Raw genomic sequence first — 19,232 nt, 5'->3', positions numbered from 1 at the left:
GGTCAAATCTGTTTATTTTGTACCTTGTCATCATAAAATTGAGATTCTAAGTTTTTAGTAAGTAAACAAGTAATAATGAAAGATTTATTTTAATAGCTCCAAGGACTATTGACTTTTTGAAATTCTGACTATTTGTCATAGGAAACGATTTGTTAAAACGTTTGCTATAGGGAGCTGTTCATAAACTCTGTTGTAGAAGGTTGATTTATGCTGCTTCCTTGGGGTGCCTGTGATCACCTCCCTTATCTGGTTCTGATTAATTCATCCAGCTTAAATGGCTCTGCAAACAGCCTCAAAAGTAGAAACACAGCTAGAAGCATTCATTGGTGTAAAAAGGTTATTATGCAAGTAAAATAAATGATTAATAACATAAAGACACAAAGAGTCTCAGTTTTTTTTTTCATGACACAATGATCAGATCTTCAGGAAATCTTGTTGTCTACTTCTTGACCATTTATCCCTAATGCCTCATTTGTAGGGATCTATTACCGTGTAACAAATTACCCTGAACTTTCACAGCTTAAAAAGCAAATATGTATCATGTCACAGGATTTTGTGAGGAATCTGGGTACAGCTTAGTTGAGTTCATCTGCCACAGAGTCTCATAAGGCTTCAGTCAAGGTATCTGTTGGGGCTGTGGTCTCATCTGAAAGCTCAACAGAGGAGTGTCCTCTTCCAAGCTGACTCACATGGTTGTTGGCAGGATTGGTTTCTCATGGGCTGTTGGCCAGAGGTTTCCCTGTGTTCCTCAGCACATTGGCCTCTCTGTAGGGATGTTCACAACATGACAGTTTTTAATCTCCAGAGCAAGGGCTCTGAGAAAGAGAAAGAGATGAAAGTCATGGTCTTCTTTTAGCCCACTCTTGGAAGGGACTGCCATCATTATATTCTGTTTATTAGAAGCAAGTTGCAGCCCACACTCAAAGGGAGGGTGTTGCACAGGGATGTGAATATCAGGAGGCAGGGATTTGGGGGGCATCTTAGAGTCTTTCTGCCAACACAGTCAGTGCTCAGTGAATGACAGTTGACTCCCTCAGTCCCTGCTGGATGTGCCATATTTCTGTCTTTCTCCATGAGATGCACACACCAGGGTTTCATGCAGCCTTTGTTCAGATTGAGTTCTGGCCCATTGTAATTGAACACTGTGCTGTAAGTTGAGGACTGGTGACTTTATGTGCATGTACAATTTGTTCTGTAAAGTGTGCAGAGGTATTTTTGTTTGTTCACTTTTTTTTTCTTTAACTCTGAAAAAGGAATTAAGAAGGGAAAGGAGGCTTGAAACCAGAGTCCATTCTAAGGTGATAGTAAGCTCAGTGTGATGGGTGGGAAAGTGGCCATGGAATTTAAAAAGGTTATCACTGGCCCTTACTTGCCATTTAGATCTCAGCTTAAATGTCACCACTTCAGAGAGGCCTTTCCTATCTTATTTATTTATTTATTTAATTTATTTATTTAGTTTTGAGGCAGAATCTCTCACCCAGGCTGGAGTGCAGTGGCATGATTTCGGCTCACTGCAGTCTCCGCCTCCCAGGTTAAAGCATTCCTCTCACCTCAGCCTCCCAAGTAGCTGAGACTATAGGGATGCACCACCACATCCAGCTAATTTTTTGTATTTTTAGTAGAGATGAGGTTTCACCATGTTGGCCAGGCTGGTCTCGAATTCATGACCTCAAGTAATCTGCCCGCCTCGGCCTCCCAAACTGCTGGAATCACAGGCGTGGCACCTGGCCCTGTCTGTCTAATTTAAACTAGCCGTTGCCTCACTCTTAATCTGCATAGTCATTAATACTCTCTGATTCTATTCCCTGCTTGTTAACTTGCTCATCTCCCCCCACGAGCACTGAGTGCGAGGACAGCAGGGACTCATCTGTCTTGGTCACCCTCATATTGCCAGCACCTCTCACAGGGCCTGGCAAAGCAAAGGCTCCCGGTATGATACTCAATAGACAAATGAATCAAACACATGGACGTGAACTGATTCCAAGGAGCTTTTTGGAAATTACAGCATCATCATGACTTCCAAAGGAAATGCCATTTATTCAGTTAACATGCATTGTCCATTAAATTATTATTATTATTATTGAGATAGAGTCTCATTCTGTCACCCAGGCTGGAGTGCAGTGACGCGATCTTGGCTCCCTGCAACCTCCGCCTTCCGGGTTCAAGCGATTCTTGTGCCTCAGCCTCCCGAGTAGCTGGGATTACAGGTGCCCACCACCACGCCTGGCTAATTTTTGTATTTTTGGTAGAGATGGGGTTTCACTATGTTGTCCAGGCTGGTCTCGGACCCTTGACCTCAGGTGATCCGTCCATGTTGGCCTCCCAAAGTGTTGGGATTATAGGCGTGAACCACTGTACCTGGCCATACATTAAATTATGAAAAAAAAAAAAAACAGCCTCAAGGTGATGGAGCAGCTCTGTCCCACCACTAAGCGCTAGCAGGCCATTCAGCAAGTTCTGTCGCCTCTCCGGGCCTCAGTTTCTTCAGAAGATAAATGAGGGGGCTGTAGATCGGGGGTCCTCAGACTGTGCCGTGTCCAGCACCAGATCTGGCTCTGGCACTGGAAGTTCCAGATGCTATTCTGTAAGAGCAAGCGTCTTTGCTTGGAATGTTTTTTCAACATTGGTCTGTCATGTACGATTTTGATTATAGAAAGGATTCTGTGGCCAAATAATTTTTTAAAAAGTGAAACCCACAGCACTTCTGTGCCCATTAATGGCCATTCCAGCTCTGCCCAAGCAGGCACCGACGGCAGTTCTGGCAGATAAGAGTAGAAACCCTAAGACCCACAAAGCTTTGGCCCAGGAGAGTCAATCGGAAGAGCAAGCAGAATGATTTCAGGTGGCCTAGATCCCTTTCCAAGAACATAAAAGAGTCCCCACCCCCAGCCTCACACCTCACGGATGCCCACATCCTACTGCCTTCGAAATGTTAGCATCGATTTTTCTTTTTTCTTTTTTTTTTCTCCCACATTGACTTACTCATTCCAAGATTTCATTTCTGGCACCACACCTCCCACCAGATAGCCAGAGCTTCCAAGCGCCAAGTTTTATAATTAAAATTCTGTCACATCCCCCGAAACGGTGGAAATGGTGCCACGAAGCCTCACAGAAAAGATGTGTAAGCGCTTCACCTAGTAATTTAAATATAATACTTCTGGCAGCATTCAATTTGGGGAGTTTTATTCTAATTTAAAGACGATTATTGAGCACGAATATCCTCTGCATTGGGTTCTCTTGGGGTCCCGTGCTTCCTTTTGGCTGTCTGGCTTGTCAGCAAACAGCTTGGTGGTGTGGCTGCAGAAGCCCACGTGGACAGTTCTGGCCTTTGGGTATCACCAGGTCCCAGGCATAATTAGTATAAATCAAAATCCTCTAGACTATGACAGGAAAATGGTATGTTTGAACCACAGCTTATTAAAATGACCTACTTAATTTAGGAAAAATAGTGTATCCACTTTGCATGGGAAGCTGGTTGCTTTTATGACAGATTTTACAACATTTCTCCTTCTTTCTGCCTCTCTCTTTTTTTAAGAAAAGGAAAGCGAATGGAAAGGCCCATTCTACTTCATCCTGGGCGCAGACCCACAGTTTGGGCTGATGAAGGCCTGGTCCACTGGGGACTGTGACAATGGCGGTGACGAATGGGAACAGGAGATCCGTCTAACTGAGCAAGCCGTCCAGGCCATCAACAAGCTGAACCCCAAACCCAAATTCTTCGTTCTGTGCGGCGACCTCATCCACGCCATGCCAGGTAAGACTCGGGTCATCGCTTGTGACCTTTTCTCCTTCAGCCAGTCATGACTGCATTTGGGCAGGAGAAAAAAAGATTTTGCTTCAAAGGCATCTTTGCTCAGTCATGGACCATTCTTTCGCTTCATGATTGTTGCAGTATCATTGAACATCAGAAAGTGCACACTCATGTTATATTTAGAGTTTGGCGAGATTAATCACAGTAATTAGGCACAGCTACAGTTCTGATGATTTGAGGTTAATATGAAAAATGGAACAGATTCCCACACATCACCTTTCTGCATTTCCAGGGACAAACTTGAACTGCTTCCAGACACTATATCCATAAATATAATCTTCTCTCCTCATTTCCTTTCTTCTTACACTTTTATTTCTCCCTTATTTGTTGGTGCTTTTTTGTTGGAAGTGACAGAAATCCAACTTAAAACAGGATTCCCTTTTTTTTTTTTTTTTTTTAAGGTATGTGTTGCCTAGTGGGACTGTAAAGTCCGGGAGCAGACCTGGGTTGCAGGTACAGCTGGATCTAGGGGGTCGGCTTGGTTATCAGGACTTGGTCTCTCCATCACTCTGATCTGCCTTTCTCTGGGTTGACCTCATTTACGTTCAGGCTCTCTCTAGATAGTGGCTCCTGGGAGGTCTACATTTGTATCCTTTTGTCAGAAACCAGAACAAAAAGAAAGTGCCTTATTCTGGATGGTCCAAAGTCCCAGGCTGGCCGGGTGCAGTGGTTCATGCCTGTAATCCCAGCACTTTGGGAGGCTGAGGTGGGCGGATCACTTGAGCTCAGGTGTTCGAGACTAGCCTGGTCATCATGGTGAAACCCCGTCTCTACTAAAAATACAAAAATTAGCCAGACGTGGTGGTGCATGTAGTCCCAGTTACTCAGGAGGCTGAGGCATGAAACTTGCTTGAACCCAGGAGGCGGAGGTTGCAGTGAGCCGAGATTGTGCCACTGCACTCCAGCCTGGGTGAAGGAGTGAGACTCCATCTCAAAAAAACAAAACACAAACAAACAAAAAACAAAGTCCCAGGCTCATACCCCTCTGGCTCACATGGCCCCCTTCCACCAGAGTGTGGGATCAGCTCCACTGCAACCACATGCCCTAAAGAACAGGACAGTCTCCCCTGAAAAAAGTGAGATGTTGGAAATTCAACGATGACAGACATCTTCTAGAACTCTCTTCCTATTTATTTTGCCTACTCTGATGTCCTTTTCTCCTAGGCAAGGATAAAGCCCAGCAAGCAGGTATAAGCAAACGGAGAGTGCTCCTGTCCCTCAGGGAGGCAGGGGACCTTAGACCATTGCAGAAAACACAGCAGTGGGTGTGGGTGTCTGTCTGGGGCTAGTTGTACCTTGTAAACCGAGGCTCTGAGTTCTGTGATGATGTCTAACTCCTTTAGAAGCCGAGGTACCCTGTAGTAAGCCTGAGTGTATCAGTTCCTCCTTACGGTGGCTCTTTTTTCTGGCAGCCCACTTATCTAGAACAAAACCCATAATGAAAACATGAGAATGGCCGGGCGCGGTGGCTTATGTGCTTTGGGAGGCCGGGACAGGTGGATCACTTGAGGTCAGGAATTCAAGACCAGCCTGGCCAATATGGTGAAATTCTGTCTCTACTAAAAAATATAAAAATTAGCCGGGTGTGGTGGCAGGCGCCTGTAACCCCAGCTACTTGGGAGGCTAAGGCAGGAGAATCGCTTGAACTCGGGAGGCAGAGACTGCAGTGAGCTGAGATCACGCCACTGCACTCCAGACTGGGTGATAGAGCGCGAAGCTTAGTCTCAAAAAAGAAAAAAAAAAAATTAGCCAGGCGTGGTGGTGCATGCCTGTAGTCCCAGCTACTGAGGAGGCTAAAGTGGGAGGATCACTTGAGTCCAGGAGTTTGAGGCTACAGTGAGCCATGATCGTACCACTGCACTCCAGCCTCCAGACAACAGAGAGAGCCCCTGTCTCTAAGAAAAAAGAAGAAGAAAAGAAGATTTCAAATTTTTCTGTTCAGTGGTTTCTTCTCTTTAAAAACAGAATGTTATAGGGCTCACTGGAATTATATAACATGTTCTCGTAGATGTTTACCAACTTGTTCTGAATTCTGTTGATGTATTCAGTCATATTTCAAAATCAGATTTAAAATAAAAGCTTTTCATGCAATTATGTTGCTTTTTAAATAAGATACACTGAATATACATTAAACACTATAAATTAAAAGATATAGTTTTTATGATCAGCCCCGCCAGTTGGTCAAGACTTCATAAATGTGACTTGGCAAACTTTTGAACGTGAATTTTACATGCAGTGCAACTCAAGCAGAATGTATAATTTGTTCTGGAGACTTGGACTGTTTTCTGGGGTTTTAATTGAACCAGTGAAAGGACTGTAACTGTTTTGAATATTGTGGTTTGAGATTAAACAGAGCATTTTAAAACTAGTTACCATTTTTTAATATGCAATAAGTGGTTTCCCTCTCATTTAGCTCATAGGCAGGGTTAGACACTAGAAAGTAATTATTTGCTTTGACTACTTAGCACATTCTTCATTATCAAATGCATATATTAATAGGCAAATAAAATCAGAAAGCATACTTTTAGTTCTACCATAAATAGTATCTTGGCCCTGGCCAGGCACGGTGGCTGACAGCTGCAATCCCAGTACTTTGGGACGTCAAGGTGGGCGGATCACCTGAGGTCAGGAATTCGAGACCAGCCTGGCCAACATGGTGAAACCCCGTCTCTACTAAAATACAAAAATTAGCCGGGCATGGTGGTGTACACCTGTGATCCCAGCTACTCTGGGGGCTGAGGCAGGAGAATCGCTTGAACCCAGGAGGTGGAGGTTGCAATGAGCAAGAATGCACACAGCACTCCAGCCTGGGCAGCAGAGTGAGACTCCATCTCAAAAAAAAAAAAAAAAAAGAAAGAAAGAAAAAAGAAAAGAAAATATCTTGGGCCAAGTGGATTTAAGTTGAAAATGGAGAAAGGCCAGGCATGGTGGCTCACATCTGTAATCCCAGCATTTTGGGAGGCCGAGGTGGGCAGATCACTTGAGGTCAGGAGTTCGAGACCAGCCTGACCAACATGGTGAAACCCTATCACTACTAAAAATACAAAAATTAGTGGAGCATGGTGGCGTGGGCCTGTCATCTCAGCTACTTGGGAGATTGAGGAAGGAGAATTGCTTGAACCCAGGCAGTGAAGAATCCAGTGAGCCAAGACTACACCACTGCATTCCAGCCTGAGTGACAGAGCAAGATTTCATCTCAAAAAAAGAAAAAAGAAAAGAAAAAAAAATAGAAAAAAAGAACTTTCATGTTTTTTTAGTGAAAGTAATAATATGCTTTTTCTTATAAATATCTATTATAGTACTTATCATCCACAAAAATGTCTGTGTGCAAACTAAGTGCCAGTTACAGTGCTAGATGCTATGGATGTAATACTGGAGACAAGAGACCAGGTCTTTCTGTGGAACTAGAGTCTTGGTAGAGAAGCACAAAAATGTGATGGGAAGAGGAGTTCTTGGTGCCAAGCCCATAGGAAAATCCTTAAGAGATACAGGCTTCTTTGTTTCACACAAAGTCCATTTAGTTTTGAAACACATTTTTGTTTTGCAGGCATCTTTTGGGTTATCTTGGTATTTTCTTCTATTATAAAGCTCCTCTATGGGGTAAGCCACATTATAAGTAGCAAGTGAACATTTGTACAAATACTGAGACCCATTGATTTTCATCCTTCACTCTTAATTTAGGGTTACTCTTGTCAGTCCTCCCGATGCTGAGGTATCGACCCACTGGTTTTGTCCCCAGGAGCCTTGTTAGATTTCAGCAATTACGTGTGAAGCTGACAAATCAGAACATGATGATACCTTTAGGGTGCAAGAGATTCCTTTGAGCCTTTAGAACAGTTTGTTGCTAACATATGCATTCATCCCTGTTTATTAAAAATTGGCATAACCACACAAAAACAGTTAACACGGGAATAATTCTTCCCTTGATATAAAGTTTCCTTGAAGAGTTCTTCATGTATTGACCTGCACTTGGGCAACTATTCTGTGACTTAGTTTCAGTTGATGATGTAGCCCTGGGAACTCCTCTGTTCTGTAAAGGGAGGCAAGCCTGCTTTAGTATTTGTATTAGTCTGTTTTCATGCTGCTGATAAAGACAAATTTGAGACTGAGTAATTTATAAATAAAAAGAATAATTGCCTCACAGTTCCACGTGGCTGGGGAGACCTCACAATCATGGCGGAAGGCGAAAGGCACATCTTTTTTTTTTTTTTTTTTTTTTTTTTTTTTGAGATGGAGTCTCACTCTGCTGCCCAGGCTGGAGTGCAGTGGCATGATCTTGGCTCACTGCAACCTCTGCCTCCTGGGTTCAAGCGATTCTCTTGCCTCAGCTTCCTGAGTAGCTGGGACTACAGGCACACACCACCACACCCGGCTAATTTTTGTATTTTTGGTAGAGACGGGATTTCACCATGTTGGCCAGGATGGTCTCGATCTCCTGACCTCGTGATCCACCTGCCTCAGCCTCCCAAAGTCCTGTGATTACAGGCGTGAACCACCACGCCCAGCTGAAAGGCACATCTTATATAGCAGCAGACGAGAGAAGAGAACTTGTACAGGGAAACTCCCCTTTACAAAACCATCAGATCTCGTGAGACTTATTCACAGTCATGAGAACAGCATGAGAAAGACCCCCCCCAATTCAGTTACCTCCCACCAGGTCCCTTCCACAACATGTGGGAATTGTGGGAGCTACACTTCAAGATGAGATTTGAGTGAGACCACAGCAAAACCATATCAGTATTATTCCAAAGGATGGTATGTTAGTTTCCTGTTCCTGCTATCACAAATTACCACCAACTTAGTGGAATCAAACGGTTCCCTTACCATCCCAGAGGTCAGAAGTCCAACAAGAACCTGCAGCGGTGTGTTCCTTCTAGGGGTTCCAGCTTCTAGAGGCCAGCTGCATTTCTTGGCTTATGCTCCTTCTTCTGCCTTCAAAGCCAGCAGCATTGCACCTTTTCTCCTCTCTGACCTCTGCTCCACCCTCTCATATTCTGTTACTCTGATTCTCCTGCTTTCCTCTTGTAAAGACCCTGGTGATTATATTAGGTCCATCCAGATAACCCAGGATAATGTTTCCATCTCAAGATCCTTAACATAATCCCATCTGCAGATTCCCCTTTTGCCATATAAGGTAGCATATTTGTAAGTTCCAGGAGTTAGGATGTCGAACATCTCTGGAGGGACATTGTTCAGCCTACTGCAGATGGCAGGGACTGGAATTCAGGGTCTGTTATCTGCCAGGAACTGTGTTACTATCTTATCTACTCATTACAGTCTTGCAAAGGAGGTGTCATTGCTATTTCCATTTTAATTGATGGGGAAACTGGCTCAGAACAGTGAATTGCTTTTCCCAAGGCCACTCAGCTTGTAAACTGGGAACTCTTGTTCATCTGTTTCCAAACCTTGTGCGCTTCGTTTTGCAGCCTGGCTGGTCAGACAGAAGGTGATGCCCAGAGCAGCAGATGGAGCTGTTCGAGATGTAGAATCTCTGCCCTACCCAGACCTAATGGATCTGAATCAGAATTTTAACAAGATTCCCAGATGAATTGTATGGACAATGAGGTTCAAGAAGCACTGATAGATTGAGCATCCCTAATCTGAAAATCCAGTATGCTTCAAAATGTGAAACTTTTTGAGCACTGACATGACACCACAGTGGAAAACTCTACACCTTTCGTCCCAAGCATTTTGCATAAGAGATACTCAACCTGTAATAGTGATGATGAGGATGATGGCAATGCTGCAGGAAAAGTACCCATAGATGACATGGTGAAAATGTGTGTCTTAGTCTGTTTTCTGTTTTCTGTTGCTTATAATGGAATATCTGGAACTGGGTCGTTTATAAGAAATGAAGTTTATTTCTTTCAGTTATGGAGGCTGAGAAGTCCTAGGTCAAGGGGCTACATCAGCTGAGGGCCTTCTTGCTGGTGGGGACTCTCTCTGCAGACTCTCAAAGTGGTACAGAACATCACATGGGGAGGGGGCTGAGTGTGCTAACTCGGGTCTCTGCTCTTCTTAAAAAGCCACCAGCCCAGGTGCAGTGGCCCACATCTATAATCCCAGCACTTTGGGAGGCCAAGGCAAGTGGATTGCTTGAGCTCAGGAGTTGGAGACTAGCCTGGACAACATAGTGAAACCCCGTCTATACAAAAAATAGAAAATTAGCCAGGCATGGTGGTGCACACCTGTAGTCCCAGCTACTTGGGAGGCTGAGGTGAGAGGATTGCTTGAATCTGGGAGTCTAAGCTTCAGTGAGCCGTGATCATGCCACTGCACTCCAGCCTGGGTGACAGAGCAAGACCCTGTCTCAAAAAAACAAACAAACAAACAAAAAAACACACAAAAAAGCACCCTGTCCCACTCTCATGATAACCCATTAATCCACTAACTCATTCGTTCATTAATCCATGAATGGACTAATCCATTCATGAGGGCATGGCCCTCATGATCCAGCCACCTCTTAACAGCCCCACCTCTCAGAACTGCCACACTGGGGATTACGTTTCAACATGAGTTTTGGAGGACACAAATATTTAAACCATTGCAATGTGTGGTGAGCTTTTGAAGGACTAGAACAGCATGCATTCATAACAGATCAAGAAATTGTGTCAGTTAATAAAAGAGATTTCTAAGACAAAAGTCCTTGTTAATAAGGCAGATGACTCTGGAGGGAACTTTTTTTTTTTTTTTTTTTTTTTGAGACAGAGTCTCACTCTGTCCCCCAGGCTGGAGTGCAGTGGCATGATCTCGGCTCACTGCAACCTCTGCCTCCCGGGTTCAAGTGATTCTCCTGCCTCAGTCTCCTGAGTAGCTGGGATTACAGGCTCCTGCCACCACACCTGGCTAATTTTTGTAATTTTAGTAGAGATGGGGTTTCATCATGTTGGCCAGGCTGGTCGAACTCCTGACCTCAAGTGATTGCCCTCCTCGCCTCCCAAAATGCTGGGATTATAGGCGTTGAGTCACTGAACCCAGCTTGGAGGGAACATTTTTAAAAAGCCATCTAGCAGAATGCCTCCTCATCCCTGGCGGACTCACTTTCTGGTCCCTCAACTGCTTCTGATGTTTCTTCTCACCTGAAAAAATAAAATACAGTGCACAGGAGCCTTTGAGTCAGAACGCAGCGTTGTGGGTGGAGACTGGAAGCCTGCTGTCATCTGTTGCTGCTGAACAGCTGAGGCAGGTATTCCAATGATGCCACTGTGCTGCTTAGTTTCCCTGGGCACACTGTTTTCTCCCGTGTTAATGGTGTGTCGTATTTTTTACTGTTAAGTACTTAGGTGTGAATAAGTGTAACAAAATGATTGTTTACCGGTAGCATGTAAATTGAGAGTCAGGAATCGCAGTGATGCCAAATCACCACAGATTGTTCACGTGGGTGGGTGAGACAGACACTTTTTATTTTATTATTTATTTGTGTATTTTTATGTATTTTTATTATTTTTTGAGGCACAGCCTCACTCTGTCGCCCAGGCTGGGTACAGTGTCATGATCTCGGCTCACTGCAGCCTCCACCTCCCGGGTTCAAGCAATTCTCATGCCTCAGCCTCAAGCAGCTGGAGTTACAGGTGTGCACCACCATGCCCGGCTAATTTTAGTATGTTTAGTAGAGACGGGGTTTCACCATGTTGGCTAGGCTGGTCTTGAACTCCTGGCTGGAAGTGATCTGCTCGCCTCGTTCTCCCAAAGTGTTGGACTTATCAGGCATGAGCCACCACGCCGGGTCGGGGCCACTTTTTAATGTATTAAATGTAATCTTGTGTGTATGCAAGTGGTTTGTGAACATTCCTTTTAACTGATAATGGTGTATATCAGGAGAACTATTATTCCTTTAGACTTACACATGCTCAGCATTTAAAGGGAAATGCTTTAAGTTTGTAGGTTTTGCTTTGCTTTTTACACAACACTGAATAACGCAGGATGACCTCTTCTTTTTTTTTTTTTTTTTTTTTTTTTTTGAGACGGAGTCTCGCTCTGTCGCCCAGGCTGGAGTGCAGTGGCGCGATCTCGGCTCACTGCAAGCTCCGCCTCCCGGGTTCACGCCATTCTCCTGCCTCAGCCTCCCGAGTAGCTGGGACTACAGGCGCCCGCTACCACCTCTTCTTACAGGACTTCCAAAATAGCCCTTTGATGTTCAGGAAAACGGCCACACGTATATACTTTAAAAGGGTCTTTATGCAGAATGCTTAAGAGAGCTACAATGGCTTCTTTCGTTTGGGTCTTGCACTTGTACATAACCCCTTACCTACCATCTCAAAAGTTCAGAAAGCTCTGAAAACCAAGAGTTTTTTCTTAAGTTTGAAACTAAGCTGGTGGCAAAACTTCCTTCCAAGTGACAAAGGGCTGTTTATAGTCTTTATTGATCCCAATATTTAGTGAGCATATTCATATGTTTTGCTAACAAAATATTACTGGATTTCATTACAGGGCACTGCCCGAGTCCCAGCTTGAAGTATTGTTTAATATGTGTTTTATGACCTGTCTTACCATTCTAAAGTTAGAAAAACTTGGAATTTCAAATGAGATCTGGCCTAGGGGGTTTGGGATAAGAGCTTACGGATCTGCAAAGTTGATACTTTGGGATTTATAGATGAAGAAGCTTTTCATCACTAAAAGCAGAAGGCTTTTCTGATTTAATGTCGTTCCCCAAGTTAACTTTCGCACATCCATTGCCCAGTAACTGCATTTTCAAAAGTTAAAAAGGTCCCAGACATCTGATACTTGAATTTTGGGGACCATTTCTATTGGGACCAAAGAGACTCAATATGAAAATGGAATTGAATTTAGAAATGATTCCAACAAATGGAGGAGAGGGAGCGTGCACAAAAGTGATATTTGCTATAGATAAAGCAGAATAATCCACTTAGGGAGAAAAGTCTGAACTTCAAGGTAAAGAAGGGCTGGATTTGTGCAGATATGGCTGCAGAAGTCTGGAGAGGAGAGGAAGCAAATCAGTAGAGTGTGTCTAAGAATGGGAAATGCTATGGGGAAGTAAAGTAGAATTACTGATGAAAGGAGTTAGGCTTTTCTATCAGGAAAATGCCCCAGTGAGACCTGAAAACTTCTAATTCATCTAGTTTGGTAGCTGTTCACCTTCAATTAGATGTCAAGGCCTAGACCAAGGTCCTGATAACAGTAGCCATGGCCAAATGACCATCAACACTCCTTCCTCACTAGGAATTTTGGTTTTTTTTGTTTTGTTTTGTTTTGTTTTTCAGACAGAGTCTTGTTCTGTTGCCCAGGCTGGAGTGCAGCGGTACGATCTCAGCTCACTGCAACCTCCGCCTCTCGGGTTCAAGCAATTCTCCTGCCTCAGCCTCCCAAGTAGCTGGGATTACAGGCATGCACCACCAAGCCCAGCTAATTTTTGTATTTTTAGAAGAGACGAGGTTTCTCCATGTTGGCCACGCTGGTCTCAAACTCCTGACCTCAGGTGATGCACCTGCCTTGGCCTCCCAAAGTTCTGGGATTACATACATGAGCCACCATGCCTGACCCCCACTGGGAGGTTTCTAATTCTGTAATGAATATATAGAATTGGGAAATAAAGCCATTGGACAAAGAATGCTTTGGTGTGCTCGGCTTCAGGCAAAGAATAAAGCCCTTTGTTTTTCTGTGGTTCCACAATCCAGGAAGGTTGATACTCATTTTCCTCCAGCTGGGCAGACACAAACCCATGAACATAATTCTGGTACAAGACAGGCCATAATAAGCAAAGCCTCGGAGGCATAATTTTGAAAACCAAAGCCAGGATTGAGGCTCTGGCCAGGAAAAGGCCTTATCTCATTGCTCCAACCTCTGCTAGATCGCCTTCTCCCAAGCTTAGTTCCAAGTTCCTAAAGGGCAGTGGGTGTGTGTGTGTCTGTGTGTCTGTATTGGTGTGTACTTTCATTTAGTGCCCAGTGCAAGGCACGTGGAAGGTATTCAGTGAATGCTGGTTAAATAATTCACAGTTTGTTTCCCGTGATCTTTAGCAAGAAGCCAGCACATTGTAGGCACCCAGTACAGGTTTCTGGAACACATGAATAAATAGTCAATTCATTTATTTAACAAATCTGTATTGAGAGTCTACTTTGCACCAGGCACTATTCTAGATGTTTGTGCTGTGTTAGTGAATGAAACAGACAGAAATCTGTGCTTCACTTAGAAATAAGGAATATAGATACATGTAGATATATTGAAACATGAAGTTCTCCGTGTTTTTTGTTGTTGTCATCCTAGTCTCCTGTAGGATTTAAATGAGGGTAGATACGGATCTTTTTATTGTTACTTTATTAGATTTTTAAATTCTACAAGTAATATGTAGAGACATTCTCCTTGTAAATTTAAAATCTATATTTAAAATAAACTTTAACCACCCCCTAAGTGCTCACGCTTTCCCGGCCCCGCCCCTCTCCTCCTCCTGTCCTGTCCTGTCCTGTCCTTCTCTCCCTTTCCTTTCCTTCTGCCCTCCCTTTCCTTTCCTTGATATAGTCTCACTCTGTCACCCAGGCTGGAGTGCAATGGCGCGATCTCAGCTCACTGCAACCTCTGCCTTCCGGGTTCAAGCGATTCTCCTGCCTCAGTCTCCCGAGTAGCTGGGACTACAGATGTGTGTGCCACCACACCGGCTGATTTTTGTATTTTTAGTAGAGAGAGTTTTGTTATGTTGGCTAGGCTGGTCTCAAACTCCAGACCTCAGGTGATCCACCCATCTTGGCCTCCCAAAGTGCTGGGATTACAGGTGTGAGCCACCACGCCCTGGCCAGCACGCTTTTCTTAAATACAAACGTGATCATACTGTGCACATTGTTGTGTGATTTACTTTTTCTCCTTCCATCTGTCTAGAAAACCTTACATTTGTACATACATGTGAGGCTTTTAATAACTGCATTGCGTTCCGTGGATGGGGATTTCATAATTGGTTAATCTTGCAGTAACGCCAGGTGGGAGTTAATTTGAACAGTGCTGCTGTGAGCATCCTCAGATGTGCTGTTGTACAGTCAGGTAAGTATTTCTTTAGGCTTGAAGTCCAAGAGGGTTGCCTGGGTTTAGAATCTGCCTCAGCGCCATTTGCACTGAGAGCACACCGGCCAGTTCTCTTAGCAGTTCTCTGGGGAACATCTCTCGGGGACAGGGACTGACCAGGACTTTTCTTCCATTCTATCTCTTATTTGTAGCCAACAGCCTCCATCCCTTTCATGTAAGCAATAAGTTCCTGCACCGCCTACCATGTCATAGATACTCAGAACATTTCCATTGAACAGAAACCGTTTTGTTCATATTAAAGTAGGATCTGTTTGTTTTGTTTGGTTTTGTTTTTAAAGAGGCTCAGTTAAATCACGTTTATTTCCGCAGCTGTGTCATTAGCCTTGAGTTGTTATGTTTAAGTGTCTACACCAGGCCCCAAGAAATGCCAGGATTTAAAGACAATTTACCCTACAGTTTAACACAGAGAAACATAAAAAGGGAGTTCTATGCGTGCAAGAGAGTGATGCCATAGTTGAAATATCACCAGCCTCTGGAATGGGCCGGGGCTGTCTGTGCTCAGATTTTCCAGCAGGTCGTGTGTGGGCCGAATGCTGAGCAGTAACCTGGGAGCAATCAGCCAAGCCCCCTGGCTCCTGCACTCCTTCACATCCATTATGAGCCCGGTGAAATCATCCAGGCAATCAGTGACAATGCCGCCCTTCTGCTGAGGCTGATTAAAAGTGGTTGGAACTAATTTACCTTATATGACTAATTAGGGAACTGGGAATATTACTTAAAAAGTTGTTTCTGATTAGGTGTGTGATCGCCCTTCCACCCCTGCCAGCATTTTCTACGTGGCAGTCCGGCAGAGGAGTCACACTGGCTGCTGTCAGTCCTTTATTCCAAGTCTAGGCGTCTTAACCCATTTTGTGCCTCGGATTCCTTCATCAAGTTGCTGAAGCCCCTGGATCCCATCTCAGAATAATATTTCTAAATACACAAAATAAAGTTCCTAGGATTTTCGAGGAAACCAATTCTATTGAAAGACGGTTATCAAAATATTTTTTAAATTATTGGATATAGTAATATTCATGTGTTGGTCTATTATATAACACAGTCTAATAGCAGAGCTAATAACTGTCATAGTTTCAAAATGGCGGTTGAGTTTAAGGCCAGGCACAGTGGCTCATACCTGTAATCAGAGCACTTAGGGAGGCTGAGGCGGGTGGATCACTTGAGGTCAGGAGTTCAAGACCAACCTGACCAACATGGTAAAACCCCGTCTCTACTAAAAATACAAAATTAGCCAGGTGTGGGGGCATGTGCCTGTAATCCCAGCTACTTGGGAGTCTGAGGCAGGAGAATCGCTTGAACCCGGGAGGTGGAGGTTGCAGTGAGCCGAGATCGCGCCAGTGCACTCCAGCCTGGGCAACAAGAGTGAAACTCCGTCTCAAAAAAAAAAAAAAAAAGAAAAAGAAAAAATGGCAGTGAGTTTAAACCATACCCTGAATTAATCTGCAACAAGTGTGATGTGATGGGAAAAAAAATCCATGTGATCTCTGTTGGTGTGAAATTCAAGGGGGTTGTTAATACCTCTGTAATTTCTACTAACTTCATAATAGAAGGAAATGCTAAATATCAGAAGTTCATGAAAAAACTGGTTTCTTCCCATCCAGGTTCACAGGATGAACCCCAGATCCCCATGGCCCCAGAATAAGAGCCCACACCTGTGTGTACATACACACATACTCTTGTTCTTTGACTTTTTGGAGGTACCTTTTCATGGTCAACATGTGGCTATTTTAATTGACCAAAATATAAACTCAATGGTGAAACTGTACCTTTAATTAAAGGCCAGAAGTCTTAATCGTAGCTAGAAAAGTGTGGATATTTGATTATTCAATGAAAAGAAGTAGCAGGAGCTCAATAATAGGGACTAGTTAACAGTTGCCTTTTGATTAGGTTAAAAATAAAAAGCATAATCTTTCCGTCTGGGTTCCAGTGTTTAGATCAAAAAGTGAAAACAGAGAGCCTCGCCTTATTTATTTGTTCAGTGAAGCATTTGAGAAGGCTTAAAATGAGCAAAAGCACACAGTAGAGAAGAAATATGTCAGGACCAAAGAAAATAAAAGTTCATATAGGAAGACAAAACCACAGGCCGAAACAGAAAGATCTTAAGAGTCCTTGTGGTTGATAGAATTCAGTTGAAGGTTCAGCCAGAGAGAGGTTGTCAAAGAAACAACATCTTATCCGTATCTAAGAGGAATTCAGCTTTTCCTGGAAAATCTTATCTTTAAAGACAATTTTTATGAAACTTTCCTTCTGGGGCACTAAGTCATACAGTGTCCAATAGGGCAGGGGTTTTTTTGTTTTTTGTTTTTTGAGTCAGAGTCCCAATTTGTCGTCCAGGCTGGAGTGCAGTGGCGCGATCTCTGCTCACTGCAACCTTCCTCCTGGGTTCAAGTGATTCTCTCGCCTCACCCTCCCAAGTAACTGGGACTACAGGTGCCCACCTCCACACCCAGCTAATTTTTATATTTTAGTGGAGATGGAGTTTCACCATGCTGGCCAGGCTGGTCTCAAACTCCTGACCTCAGATGATCCACCTGCCTCAAACTCCTGACCTCAGATGATCCGCCTGCCTCAGCCTCCCAAGTGCTGGGATTACAGGCATGAGCCACTGCACCCCAGTAGGGCAATTTCTAGGCGTAGGTTTCTTTACCTGGGTGTGAGCTCCATGGATGGGCTTCATCCAGCCAGTGGGCCCTGTCAGCTCTGCAAAGTCCAGTGTGTTTGCATAGATGCTTGAGGTCGTGACGATGCTCTGGGGACTGCAGTGGGGAGAAGGTCCACAGCTCTCATCAGATCCTTCAAGGACCTGGTGATGGTTCAGTTTACGTGTCTGCCTGGCTGGGCTAGGAGGTGCCCAGATAGCTGAGAAGACATGATTTCTGGGTGTGTTCGTGAGGGTGACTGAGTGAAGAAGATCTGCCTTCACTATTTTGGGCAGGCATCATCCAATGCATTGAGGGTTTGAATAGAACAAAAAGATGGAGAAAAGATGAATTTGCCTCCTGTTTGAGCTGAGACATCTACCTTCTCCTGCCCCTGGACATCGGCACTCCTGGTTCTCAGACCTTTAGATTCAGACTAGCACTAACACCATCAGTTTCTCTGATTCTCAGGCCTTTGGATTTAGATTGAATGAAACCCCCGGCTTACATATGGCAGATGGTGTGACTTCTTGGCCCCTGTGACCCTGTGAACCCATTCCCATACTAAGCCTCCTCTTACATATCTGTGTATCTCCTGTTGGTTCCCTGGAGCACATGACTGATACAGGCTCCATGACTCAAAAAAAAATTGAGGACCTCTGAGCAACCATGGAGCCAAAATGACTTGGGATCTGAATGCTCTTGTGTTCTGCTCCCACCTGGGGATGCTGTCGCTCATAGCAGACCATGATTGTAGAGGCCGTTAGGCAAATCGGCTATGGCAGTCTGATCAGAGACACCAGACCAGCCCTCTGAGCAGAAGAGTCCTAGAGCCTACCTCCTGTGCTTCCTTGGAGTTTTCTGTTTTTGCTTTTCTTTTTATTTGAGACGGAGTCTTGATCCGTCACCCAGGCTGGAGTGCAGTGGCATGATCTCTGCTCACTGCAACCTGCGCCGCCCTGGTTCAAGCAATTCTCCTGCCTCAGTCTCCCAAGTAGCTGGGATTACAGGTGCCCGCCACCACACCTGATATGGTTTGGCTCTGTGTCCCCACCCACATCTCATCTTGAATTGTACTTCCATAATTCCCATGTGTTGTGGGAGGGACCCAGTGGGAGATAATTGACTTATGGGAGTGGTTTCCCCCATACTACGAGATCTGATGGTTTTATCAGGGGTTTCTGCTTTTGCATCTTCCTCATTTTTCTCTTGCTGCCATCATGTAAGAAACGCCTTCTGCCTCCCAGCCACGTGAAGCTGTAAGTCCAATTAAACCCCTTTTCCTTCACAGTCTGAGGTATGTCTTTATCAGCAGCACAAAAATGGACTAATACAATACCCAGCTCTCTCTCTCTCTCTCTTTCTCTCTCTCTCTCTCTCTCTCTCTCTCTCTATATATATATATATATATTTGTATTTTTTTGTAGAGATGGGGTTTCACCATGTTGGCCAGGCTGGTCTCGAACTCCCGACCTAAGGTGATGCACCCGCCTCTGCCTCCCTTTGGGGTTTTCTGGAGCTAATGAACGCCTTCTGCAGAAGTTTGCACAATCCCCTGGCAAATCAACATGCCATAGACAAAGCGAGTGTCTTTCTAGCTTGTGCTTAGCTGACTGGAATATTTACATCTTCTTTTTCATTGTTTTTGCTCTAAACATTCATTTCCTGGAGTTAGAACATTTTGCCTCCTTGATGGGCCTATTTTCTGCAACTAAATGAAGCACTGAAAAGGAGCATGATCCCAAAGGGGTTCA

The 19,232-nt window shown here is 44.2% G+C and overlaps 1 protein-coding gene across 2 annotated transcripts in view; it reads left to right on the top strand.

Annotated features, from left to right (window-relative positions):
• Window positions 1–19,232, top strand: part of CPPED1 (calcineurin like phosphoesterase domain containing 1) — a 141,227-nt gene that overhangs the window by 19,838 nt on the left and 102,157 nt on the right. For both annotated transcript variants that reach the window (XM_008958110.5, XM_003832691.6), the window contains exon 2: window positions 3,536–3,754. In XM_008958110.5, coding sequence (XP_008956358.2) covers window positions 3,536–3,754 — 219 coding nt within the window. The remainder of the gene's footprint in view (window positions 1–3,535; window positions 3,755–19,232) is intronic.

The sequence above is a fragment of the Pan paniscus genome, chromosome 18 (assembly GCF_029289425.2).
Source record: "Pan paniscus chromosome 18, NHGRI_mPanPan1-v2.0_pri, whole genome shotgun sequence".
In the NCBI taxonomy this organism is placed as follows: Eukaryota; Metazoa; Chordata; class Mammalia; order Primates; family Hominidae; genus Pan; species Pan paniscus.
This window is presented reverse-complemented; position numbering and strand designations above follow the sequence as displayed.